General features: G+C 40.9%; 1 protein-coding gene across 1 annotated transcript in view; it reads left to right on the plus strand.

Moving 5' to 3' along the window:
- Positions 1 to 11,950, plus strand: part of fbxw4 (F-box and WD repeat domain containing 4) — a 52,977-nt gene extending 41,027 nt beyond the window's left edge. Inside the window, exons 7-9 of the mRNA XM_088917125.1 lie at positions 5,642 to 5,782; positions 9,492 to 9,633; positions 10,217 to 11,950. Of these exons, the coding sequence (XP_088773251.1) occupies positions 5,642 to 5,782; positions 9,492 to 9,633; positions 10,217 to 10,351 (418 nt within the window). The 3' untranslated portion in view covers positions 10,352 to 11,950. The remainder of the gene's footprint in view (positions 1 to 5,641; positions 5,783 to 9,491; positions 9,634 to 10,216) is intronic.
- The last annotated feature ends 1,194 nt before the right edge of the window (positions 11,951 to 13,144 follow it).

The raw sequence follows: 13,144 nt of genomic DNA on the forward strand, positions 1-13,144 counted from the left end.
ACATCAAAGTATAAGGACCTTAATTCAGTAACTTAGAGGTCCAAATAAAAAAATTGTGCCTGTATTTCCCAGTTTACTAGCTTCCCTTCAAAATAAGATACTGATCTGGTTATTAACTGGGACATTGTAGGGGGATAACACTTCTGAAATAAAAAATGTGGCATTTGCTGTTGAGTAAACATACTTGTCAATGCCTGGCTTGCTGTGAAATGCTCATACCGAATGGAGCTGTCTGGTCTGCCACTGAAACAAAGATTTGACAGGGAGGAGATCTCATCCAGAAAGCCACATTGCAATTAAAAGAAGCACAAACGGCTATTCACGCTTGGCTAACAAAATTTCTCCTTAGCTGAAGGGCACTGATTATACAGCCTTCCAGTTAAAAAGTCTTTAGTTGGATTCAGTTGACCCTTTTTATCGTTGCTTTGCAAACAAAATACAACTCCCTCAGCCCTGGAGCTTGACTTCATTGTGAAGTTTAAAATCAGGAAACGGCAACTCTCATTGTTGAACGAGTTCTTAATTTAAAAAGTTTTTTTTTCTTTCATATATTTTTTTCTTCTTTTTTTTTTTCCTCCTTCTTTATTGTACCACGGCCTCTGGACATCCATACATAATGTTCCCACACAAGTGGCGCTTTAGAAAGAGCCCCCCAACTTTTCACAAGGCCTTTGCTCATGGAGAGAGAAATACAAAACTGGGTGGGGAGGGGGTGAAAGAACAGCCCATCAAAGAATCCCCCTATTGAACTGTGCTGGAATTCCTCACATTCTTCACCGCAAAAGAGGGTTAAATGTCTGAATTTGGGGGTCGCCATGTTATACAAATTGCAATCTAATTGTTTTTACAAGAACGCGTGTGGCATTAAAAGGTCTCCATTGTCTTCCCCAACATTCCAGGCTATTATTTGTCAGTGGAGAGCTCCAGGACTGGGCTAAATTGGTCCACATGCAGAGGGCGCAATGCCATTTCTGTTTGTTTTACGGTATGAAAAGCCCAGTGGGGTCCTTTATGTACCTGTCTGAGGCTTTTTGAAGAAACTGACTGTTTCCCATAGCCTCCCTGTGTCAGTTTATACACTAAACTTAACCTTACAAGAGCAATAACAAAAACTACCTCTATCCTATAGCCCCAGCACCAAAAGAAAATGTCCTCCTTTTTTTTAGACCATCAATTCACTAGTCGGCCTTTTCAACAAATGTGTGTGTGTGTGGCCCAGATGTTCCGTAAGGCTAAAGGGAATCCCAGGGTGTCAGAAATTCCAGGTCCCAGCAGTCTGGGTAGAAAGACAGATAGTTGCCACCCGGAGAAACTGGGTGATACAGTAGCTTTTAAAATCCAGCTTGACTGAGTCAACACAGAATTTCACAGTCACCCAAAACTCAAGGGAAGAACCCGTACTGCACAGAATAATCATGTGTAAGGAGACTGCCATGGTCCTCTCTATGGTGGATACCTATTTATTACCTTCCCACCTCATCACTGACAAACCAGACTCCCGAGTGTGTGTGCCTCATCATGCTCATCTGTTTTTGTTTCAGTTCTTCTAGCACAAGCGGTGAGCAGTGACCATCTCACAGGAGAGTGCTTCAGTGTTTAGGTATCCTTTCAAATTCTTTTAAGTGAGTGTAAGATTGCAGTTTGTGAGTTAACATATCTCTTCCGAGACGGCGGGTGGAAGGGACAAATATAGTTATTAAAAATGTTCTTATGCAGTCCCTAATAACTGGTGCCTTGCGGTCCTTGTTATTGGCCCTTACCCTGTTTTGGATGTCTGTTTGTGATTAGTGCGTACTAGAGGACGTTGCAATAGCCTGGCAGGAAGGACCAACTTAATTGCAGGTGTGAGTCGTTTTCAGCCTTACGTGTTGTATATGTCACTTTATTTAATTACTACTGTCAGTGGCTTAAGCAAAGATGGAAAGATGGTTTTGATGCATTAGCACTATCATTAAAAAAATCTACTTAATTCTTGAGGTGGAATTTATTTAACCAAAAATAGTCACTGTGACTTTTTTCCCTAGTTGTCTGACTGTACAGATAATATGGCTGTGTGCCTTATAGAAGCATCAAAGTCCTCTCGGTTTGTTTGAGTTCTTGAAGTGTTTGTGCACTTTGCCACTTGTCTCCACTTAATAACTAGGAGGACTTAGTGTCAGCTTTTTAACATTGCTGAAAAGGATTTCCATGCTGGTCACAAGAGAAGTGAGTTAGGGGGTCTTTTTTTCCCTATGTTAAGGTCACAGGACCATGATTGAAACGTTTCAACGTGCATTTCTGTTTGGCCGCCTGTGTCAAGATAATCGCCCTCTCTTGTATTTCCTCTCTCAAGTGGCTGTTCATAGTGTTCAATCCCTAAAATGTGGTGCTGCTGTTCTCTATGTAATGTTTGCTCCCACACCTGCAACTTAAAAGCGTTCAAAGAGACACCCTTGAAGTATGACACCTTCTGGTTAGGCTGTTAAAACCACACCCACAATGCATTAGAAGCAACAATAGAGTTGCACTTGGTGATAGAGATACAGTTAAAAAGCTATAACTAAGTATTGTGCAAAGCTGTGATAGAAACCTTTACACCAGCTATATGCTGTATGTATATTTGCATTATCAGAGTTTCTTTATTCATTAATGCAGTGCCAAAAGCAGACTCCAAAGGAAACTTAATTTAATAAAAAAGTCAAACATGGAGGTAATCTCTGCTGAATCAGAAGGAAAAGCCAACTACCTTTCCAAACAGGATAGTTAAAAAAGATTATACGTTTATCTTCAGTTGTGTTTCAAGAAGGAATGCCACCACTGGCCTAATGACTTAAGATGCTTGTTTTGCTTTCTTCCCCTTAACTGCATTGACATCAGCTAGGAAACAACCAGGGCAACTGCCGGTTGTGTGGGCTTCTTTTTATTATTGTTGTTTTTTTCTGGCTTTTTTTTTTGTTTGAAGTTCCGAACGTCTAAAATGTGTCTTATTTTTGTGTTATCGGTTTTCTCTTCCTTTCATCTTTGAGTGTCCTGAGTGGAGGGAAGGCAAGGAGGGGGGTAAGAGTTGCATAGGGGTTGAGATAGGAGGTTGCACACCACCATGACACAGCAAAGGGCTGTTCGTGGTGGGCCTGCTGTTCACAACCCAGTTCCTCACTGTGAGGGGGCACTTGTACCGGCAAATACCTTTCGTCTCCACCAGCAGGGCCTGTACTTTATAGGATTCACAGTGGCAGCACTTTGACAGCCAGGCAGCCTAAAACTCCCTGCTTCTTCGTCAGTGCACTCGCCTGGACCCCTGGGCAAGAAGACTAGGTTTCAAGTTCAAAATCAGCCTTCAGGACAGATGTCTGTACCTGTGCTGAAGACAAGGAGGTTATTTTCTGAGCTAATGCGCAATGCCATATTTGTGTGTCAAGACAGATCAGCAGTAATAAACTGCTGTAATAAAAAAAGTTTATTTCCACAGTTCTTGAGAGAGTTTGCAACATGGCTGATGGTGTGTCCTTCCTGGTGGCCACATGTTTTGATATATTGTCTTGTATCCGTCTGTCCGTTCTCTAACTGCTTTATCCAGTGCAGAGTTGCAGGGGGAAACGGAGCCTAACCCAGCAAGGCAGGATACTCCCTGGATGGATGGGATGCCAGTCCATTGCAGGACACACACACAGACACAAATCTGCATGCACTCAATCCAGAGCCAGTTTTTACAGAAGCCAATTAACCGACTGTACTAGCTTGTCTTTTACTGTAGGGGGAAACTGGAGCACCTGAAGGAAACCCACATGAACGCTGGGAAAACATACAAACTCCAAGCAGATAGCACCCCAGGAACTGAACTTGGGGCCCTGAGGCAGCAATACTAACCACAGCGCCACTGTGCTGCCATTGTCTTATCATGTTTTATATTTCTTCATGAATCCAGTACCATCAGTACTTTTTTGACATACTGTACGCATGTTGTGTTCTGTGAAAAGTTAAATTTTGTTGTCCATTCCTCATGGAGCAAATGTACAGAAAATGCAGTGTATAGCATGTATTATACCATAATATACAGGATGATTAGTGATTGTATTTACCACATCTGCACTGTCATTACTGATAGACTAAACATTTTATGATCACCATATATCTAATTAAAATCCCATCCAATACAATTCAGTTTTCCATGTAGTGCCCTTCATATTCACCCCAGCAGGCTTTATAACACCAAAACATTTTTATTAGTGCTTACGGATGTTCATTTCCATTGTTATACTAATGATCTCTGATGACGCAATTAGTCCATTAGGACTGGGAGGAGATGGGAGTGGTTCTTTCCCTTTAATGATGGAGCCGCTCATGAGCTGAAAGTTGTTTCCCAGTGAAGCCACCACAACCTATGGTTTGTCCAGAGACCCCATTGCTGAGAAAGCCCATGTCCAATAAGCTCCCTCCTGGAGCGATGGTTGGGGATTACCAGTCTGCCCTCGATGTTGAGGCCAGTAGGAGAAGCAGTTGTGGGGGGCGGTCGCTAGGGACAGCCGGCTCCTCTAAATAGTTGCTAGGGACCAGGTATCAAGGGCCCATAAGTCACACACAGTCACGGTCATGGAGGGAATTAAACGGCAACAAAGAAATTGTTATTCTACATAATCTGCTCTTTGGAGTGTAGGCTGAGGAGCGAGCTTGGCCCAGCAGGCTGGCCTAGCTGTGATCAGAGAAGCGTGTTGCCTACAGAGAGAGCCCTGGCCCCTGGTTTCTCTCATCTGGGAATGGACCGCAACTTCTTTATTTTGTTCACTACTAATCTGCTTTCTGAGTGATTTCTGTGACACAAAGGTGTTTACTTATTTTAACATCTCCTAGCACTTGATTTCTCTTTTGTGTGGTCCCCAGTCGTTGGGAGAGGCACCGAGTGGGGGTGGTTGTGCGTGAGGATTATCTCGGCGAATTAAGGCATTTGCTCTGGAATAAGGCCTCAGGAGTCAGACAGTAATGAGTTAACTGAGACATAAAGAAGCGAGACCAGTGTCTCCATAGCCCAGGTGTCTATTACATCCCACAAAAAAGAGAAGACTATGTTTAGACAAAGCATCATAAGAGGTTAGTATTGTAATGCTTCCAAAGCAATTAAATAGCCATGTATTAAGTAGGAACTGAATTTTGCTTTAAATGATGCAAATCTTATTATTAATCAGACACATGAGAGCTACACATTATTTTGCCGTGTGTGTGCTGAGCCTTTAAGGAATCAATAATGCTTTTTCTTCCCGTTTTCACAAAACATGGAATAGTTAATGTCCTTAATTGTTCTTTTAAAAGTCTTAACTCCTAGTAGATACAGAAAATCTCAGTCTTGATTCTGATCAGACAGTGACAGTGACAGTAACTGTGTAGATTGAGGCATTTCCGGTTTCCTGATAAACTTTTTTTTTTGTGCTCACTGCATTAACACTTCAAGGAAATTGAGTCTGGAGAACTTTGAATGAAACCCCAAACGCGCTATGAGTCTGATTTCAATCTACATGATGTAGATCAAGTGTGAATGTAAACCAGCAACAAATGAGAAACTTCTGGGGCTGTTGGTTCAATGCGGGTCATTAATGGACTTCAGTTGGCAAACTATGGTTACCTAATGGACGGACCTTCCAGTGTTCTCAGTTCTCTCTCTCTCCCCCAGCTGCCAGCTGCTGTCTTGCCTGGGAAATGACTTTCGGCGGGGTGCAGGAGTCCTTGATATAGCCTATGAGTCTGCTTCAACCCTCCTGTCCTGCGGCTATGACACCTACATACGGTACTGGGACATCAGGGCTAGCTCCGAGTAAGTAGTGGGATCCAATTCCTTCCTTCAAGGAGAACTTTGTCATCTACAACTCTTTTGATCTTGCAATTGTCGGGCAGCTTTGTGCTGTTTTTCTGAAGGTTTTTAGGTGCTGAGAGATACTTACACCTCATTTTTTCCCCTGACACTATGTAGTCAAGCAGTACACATGTTGTTTTAAAGCAAAATGGGGGTCTTGAAACTTGAGTGACCAAACGTAGACCTACATGTGAAAAAGCCAGATCAAGTAAATGTATGTATTCTAGTTTACAGACAAGAGCGTCTCTATTACTGTGACCCTGTGACTGTCTTGTTTCACTGTGAACGTGTATCACGTCCTTACACCGTGAAAGTGTACCTAGACAGACCAACAAAGTCTGATGATAGACCATGTCTGGATCTGTTTAGAGTCCCCTTGTGAAGCCCACATATTAATCTGTTCATCCATCCATTCTTTTTTAACCACTTCATCCAATACAGCGTTGCCAGATATCCCAGCAAGCAATGAGTACAAGCCAGAATGCACCCTAGATGGGACGCCGGTCCATTGCAGGGCACACAGACACAAACATGTACGTGCTCACTCTGGGGCGCGTTTTCCTATCAGCCCGTTAACCTACCAGTATGTTTTTGGACTGTGGGAGTGTGTAGTAATCATGAATTACAGTTTGATCCAGGAATAGGAACACACAAAATCTCTTTTTTGTTGCTTTTTATTTATTGAAGACGACGTGTTTTAGACAGGTAGTGTCATGGGATTTACAGCCTTCCACTTACTGTTTGGGGCCCTTAATCGGAGTCCTGTGGGACTGGCGGTCTGATGGATGCCCCAAAAGAACCATGTCGGTGCTGGGGAGCAGTGAGGCAGGTGTGTGTGTTTAGTGGGGATCCACAGTGTGCTCACACAATTACATAAACTCAGTGAAGTAACACAAATGAGATGTGATTGAAAGAGGGCCCTAGAGAGATTGGAAGATAAATGCTCCCTCTTTAGATATCAATAATTCACACTGAAACCAGGGGAGGCCAATACATGCTTGATCATCAGATAGTCTTTCATCTTGTCCTCCTAAGGTCTGTTCCAGCGCAAATGTGAAGTGACTGAGAGGGAACTGGGCTCAAGGGTGATTGATTGCAGTTGATATCGCAAAAATAAACTACTTACAAAAGTAAATCTTTCCACAACTCTGTAATTAACTTGCTTATCAATACTTGTTTCCTTCCAGTGCTTTTTGCGAATGGTGGTAAATTGTGATTTATGAAATATCTAGTTATTTCTAAAGACAATCTGTAAGGAAATTAAGAAAATATGTGGTATACTTTGTGTAGTACATACATGCAAAAAAGATATTTTGAAGACATTACAAAAACGAAGCTGGCACTTTCCAATATTCCATATTTTTCCAGTGGGCTTTAAAACCCTCAGTATCATTGTTTCCCAGTCCTGCTGCAAAGCAATGCTTTCAATTGAGAATATTTCTATTCTTTGATTGTAATAGCTGTATGTAGCTTTTAAATGGACAAAACCATTACATTGAAAGCAATAGACTATTTGAAGGATGAACAAGGAGTTCATTTATTTATCCGCTTTAAACTGGCATCCTTAAATACTTATGTTTAAATTCAGGTTTTCACTTTTTTTCAGTAGCTTTTTTGATCTTCCTGTAACATTTTTGCAACAGCAAAAGACCACTTTAGAGAAAATCACTACTTGAAACCCTGCGAAAAGGAACACAAAGAGGGTATAAACTACTTTCAAAAGAAATATTGTGGCGATTTATCCATTCAATCTAGCCCTTTTCAAGCAGGACTACCTGCTTAATCCAATATGTTGTTGAACTAGAGACCAACCCAGCAGACAGGGGAAGAGCAAGGCAAATTTCTAGCCTGTAGTGGATAGGATGCCAGCATAACAGATTCTGTATATACACTGTATTTATTATACCACAGCTCAGGTACTGTAAGTGGTACAGGTAAGGTAGTATGTTTGTAGGCAAGAAACACAACATTTAGATGGAGCTCAAAATGGGAAGACTGCCCTCGGCCTTTGGTCCACTCAAGGCAGCGCTACTCTCCCTCGAGAGAGGTTGGCCAGACATCTCTCCCGTCCTCCTGCTGCCCTGGTGTCTGCCAAGCGTCTCTGTGGCAGTCCCACTGCATTAGTTATTAATAAAGCCCTTAATGGAGAATTGATCTCTATTGGCTGTCCTCCCACGGACACTTCCCTTAACCGTTTCGATCCTCCCTGGCCAGCACTAGAACAGGAGAGCCCCTTTCCGTAAACAAGATGAGGTTACACCTAGCTATGCAGCTAGCGTCTAGGAGCCACTTGCTCTCAAAAGACCCTCGTTTCCTGTTGCTTTGAGCTTCGACGTGATAGGTGTATCATCCCTCAGAGATAGAGAGAGAAAGCAGGGCCTGCTTCAGGTCTTATGTCAAGCCACCAGCACCAGACTCCTTCTGCCTTTTTATTTTCTGTCCCTTGACTACACTTCTAATGTCCTGCAGTTAAAGTGGCAGGGTTAGTTCCTGTCTGGAGTGGTATTACTCTGAGAAGAAACTGATTAATTCCACAGTAGAAAATCTGTGGAACTATGCCATTTTTTGAGGATTACTTTTTATGATTCCAAAGCAAAGTTTAAATCCTATCTGCTAACTTGGTGTTGATTTTTCAGTAATAGTTGGCCTGTTGGATAGACATGCAAGCTGTTGTATTGTAGATGTGCATTCCTAAACATTTAGATAGTAAGTTTTATTCTTTTATGTCATTATTACCCGAGTACATACTTTTTCTTTTTATGCAAATCACTCTTCTAAATATTTTAAACTAGTAGACAGCTGCAATGAAATTTGTCTTGCTATAGGTTTTTAGGTGTTTAATGTACCTCTGAACATTTGTAAACACACAATGAGACTGAAGTGTAATCTAGATTTACCCATATCCATTGGATATGAAACATCCTGCTCTACTTGTGTTATGCAGAAAAAAGCGCTCATTAAAGTCATGTTTAAATTCAGGGTTTCACATTTGTAGATGTTTTTCTGATCTTCCTGGAACACTTTTCCCCCACAACAAATAACTACTTTAGAGCAAATCACTTCTTGAAGCTACGTGAAAAGAAACATAAAGACCTAAAATGTTTTGACTGTTGGTTATGATCGCTGGTTTCAGAGAGACTAAGTAGCATCTAGTAACTATAAGACAGTCGCTGATATAGATTGGAAACATTTTAACATTTCATGGTAAAATTACAATCGCAATTCAAAGACTCAACTTACGAGCCTATCTTGATGCTTGTACTGTGCCACTTTTTGTGTATGTAGGTTTTATGTTCTAATGCTGAACATTTTTTATTGTGATGCTGAGATTACTGTATCTTCTCTGCAGTAATTGTAGCACTTAAATGTAACATATTACTATATAAAAAGTAACAAGACATACTGCACATTGTTAATTTCTATTTTATAATGTATTACCACTTATTATGTATGTATTTCCCTTGTTTGCTTTATTCCCCTACTGTGTTCCCTTTGTCTCCTGTGTTTGATATGGTGGAATAGCAGTGCAGCTATCTTTTTAGAAAGGTGATAAGAAATATCAAAGCCACCATCATATTCTTTGCTCCCCAGTGTTGGAGAATGTGATATTATGGAGCTATAACACAAAAATACTGATATCTCCTATGTGGAATTCTCTTTTGTCCAACAGGAAGTGTGTCATGGAATGGGAGGAGCCTCATGACAGTGCTCTGTACTGTATCCAGAGCGATGGGAACCACATGATCGCCAGTGGCTCCTCCTACTATGGAGTGGTGAGGCTCTGGGACAAACGACAGACCCGATGTTTACAGGTATGGCTTCCTGAAGTTAATCAGGACATTTCCAGGCCAGATAGTGCCTGATTTTTAAACGTAATAGTATTCCTTTGCCATATTTTTTGTTTTGATAATAAATAGTCTAAACTATAAATATATTGCTTAATGTGTAATTCTGTTTTGGTGATTTTTAAAAGGGGAAATGAGTTATGGATGTCACTGCTGGAAGATTATCCACTTCTGCAGCTGTAGGTTGGCATCTTATTCTGTATTAATTTCTTACCCATGGAAACCATAACCTTGCTTGTACTATGTTATTGGGTGACATAAAGAGAAAGCAAGTGTCTTAAAAGTGCTTGGTGAATAAGAAATGTCTTGTAAAGTACAGATTCTCTTCAGTGGTGCATCCAGCCTTTAATATCTTACGCAGCTGACTCTTCCTCTCCTTTTAGAATTTGTTGATTGTTGGACTAGTTAGCCTGTTTGATGAGGAATGCACATTGCAAGCTTTTTGCCATTTGCAGCATTTTATTTAGTGATGTCAATTTTTGGCAGTTGTGAGGTGTGGATGTCTCGTCAGGCAGTAAGTTAAAACCCCTCTTTCTTGCTGTTGTTGCAGACCTTCTCTCTGTCCTCCCCAACTAGCAGCCCAGTGTACTGCCTGCGCTTCAACACCACCCACCTCTACGCTGCCCTGGCCACTGCCCTCTACGCACTAGATTTTAAAAGACCAGAGTCACGAGGAAGAAAGTGACAGCTCCTGCAGACTTTTATGTAGGCTACCCATAATGTTGTAGCCCCCTCATCTTAATGAGCAACATGAAGAACTTGGAATGCTTGCTGTGCGGTCAAGTCAGATCGGATGCCTTTTCTTTTTAAAAAAATATTGGTCTTGAGGCCTCATAGCCTTATCCCTTCTTTTTTTTTTAACGTTCCTAGCTTCTTTTTCTGATTGGCCCGTACGCAGACTCTTTCAAAGCAACAAAAAAAATCATCAGCATCACGTATTGTAAGAGGACGCGGAAGGGGCATCATTCGGTTTCTAGATCTTCAAATTCCAGCCGCAGCCAGACGTGCAGCAAGTGTGAAAGACGAGTCGCTTGTATTGGAGCAGACCAGAAAAGTCACTCCAGTTGTGCCTGTTGTGTTTCCCACCTGCTAAGACACTCCACAGCTTTAAGCCAAAAGGTCTTACTTGTGCCAAGTTGTAATATGTTGCTGATCCAAGAAGAGAAAGCAAACATCCCCTAAGGAAAGCCAGACTGCCAAAGGTGTATCGGTCGCAGGATTCAAATATGGACCTTGACAAAGAGATGTGAGATCAACGTTCCAGGTTTAAAATCATCTTTCACAACTGTCTCTCTTACCTTTTTATACAATATTTAAATAAATCACATGCTGTGCACAGTCTGGAGTGAATATACTTAACACGCTTACATTGAAACATCATGTACTGATCATACATGGGGGCATCTGGGGGTAGATAAAATATGGGCTTATCTTTTTTTTTTTACCTTGGGGTTAATGGTATTCTGTTAACTTTTAAAATATTTTTTTAAAAGTTTTCTGATGGGATTAATAGTATCTTTACATGTACCTTTTTAGAATAAACATATGCTGCCATTAGTAATACGCTAGAGATGCTACAGCCTGCTGAGCACAGAATTGCAGTACATAGTTTTTCTGTTTGGACTTGATTGCTTAGTGATTGCATCATAGCCATCACTACAACAGTAGTGTATTTGGACAGACCCTGGATTTGAGTCACCAGGCACACCCAAGAGCGCCCAATCCACATGGACAAGGGCTGAACCCGCTATGTCAATTGACCCAGCCCCGTGCTAGGGCGAATTTCAAAACTCTTGAGAATCCTGGTGAATGATTTTACCACACGTGTTCAAGTCCCAGTCTTTTGGGAGACAAAATGTAAAGTGAAGTTACTTCCAGTTGTTCCACATGAGATCGAGCCGGGTGAATAATTGCTCATTTAAAGCTTTTGTATCATTTCAAAGAAAAAAATAGATTGCAGAATAATCAACAAGCCTGCAGTGGCATTTTGTCTGTGGTGCCCTTTTGACTTTGACAATGTAGACAGCTGCTCAACATATTATATTAGTAACTTGGGAATTAGTCAGGAACAGTGAAGAAATTTGCCTTCAGTCTCTCCTTTTGTACATCTGCTGTGTTCAAGACTTTAAAACAGTGTTGTGTGTATGTACATATTCCGAAATGTGATGCTCCTTAACACTTCTCACTGTAGCAAACTAAATTTAGTTAATGCATCTTCCTGGTGTATGCAGTGCAGTACCACTTTGAATTTTGTAGGCTTCAATACAGACTTTTCTTTTAAATCAACAGTAGTCTGTTTTATTTTAATGTTTGAGCTGAATGTGGAATGACAATTTATTTACTTCCCTAAATAGAATTCATTTCAGTTATTTACCCCTTCCAGCTGCACCTTGGGTGTTTTTTGTGTGCAAGATACTGTAGCTATATGAAAAAAGTCATTTTATTTAAGATAATTTATTTTGACAGTATACTCTGTTCTCAAAATTGAATTTGAAATCTCTGTATGAGTCTGCTCTGAAGCTTGATCACTGAATGTGGTTATTTGACATTCCTGTAATTTATTTTCTCTCTAAGTCATTGCATCATAGCATATTGTAATGTATACCACATTAAATCACCTGAGTTTGTTCCAACACCAGAGGTTACCCTGGAAGGTGGACATGTGACATGCACACTGGAGCAACTAAACCGTAACATACGTTTACCAAACGCCTTACACAGTGAGACCCCCCAAAAAAGAAAAAAAAAACATTATTGAAATCGAGAACAAGAAAAGTTCTGCTCATAGTCTGGCAAAGTCAGTTATGACACCAGAACTTAAAGCCAGCATTTTCTTGCAGCATAGAAACTTTTAACTTTTTAGAGGCCACATTTCTACTTGGGGTTGAACGCTGACTTGTGTCTTACGGCAGTGTCTGCAGCTAAGAGGGATCTAGCACTTGCATGTAATCTTCTTGGAATGCTTTGTTTCAGATGGTACTGTCCTATCAGACACAGTTTAATGTTCTCATGCCTGAAACAAAGAAAACACACAGCAGCACTGAAACAGAACTGATGCACAATCATTCTCATATTGTTTTCTTTTGAATCAATTTCTTATGGTGTTGTAAATGACATTTATTTTAAGCTACATTTTATTCTTTACTTCAAAACTAGACCAGTTTGTGATACTGAAATACTATATAAGCATTTTGTTTAATTTCCTTTACTTTAGTAACACCAGTTGGACTAAAGCCAAATATTGCTTGTAGCCTTACTTTCCACTAACAATTTGCTGATCTGTTCTGCAGAAAGCACGATTAAACAGTCTGTCGTAGTGTGTGTGTTAAATTCTGCAGAACAGCTAGTCCGCAGTGAAGAAGCCCAGAGGGAACAAAGGTCAGGCTTCTTTAAGGGCGGAAAGGTGGGTGGCCAGTCCTGGGGCATGTAGTGTGAGTCTGACATCTGTTGCTTGCAGGGGTAACAAGTGGAATGTCAC

This window comes from Atractosteus spatula, chromosome 5 (assembly GCF_055471065.1).
Source record: "Atractosteus spatula isolate fAtrSpa1 chromosome 5, fAtrSpa1.hap1, whole genome shotgun sequence".
Lineage (NCBI taxonomy): Eukaryota > Metazoa > Chordata > Actinopteri > Semionotiformes > Lepisosteidae > Atractosteus > Atractosteus spatula.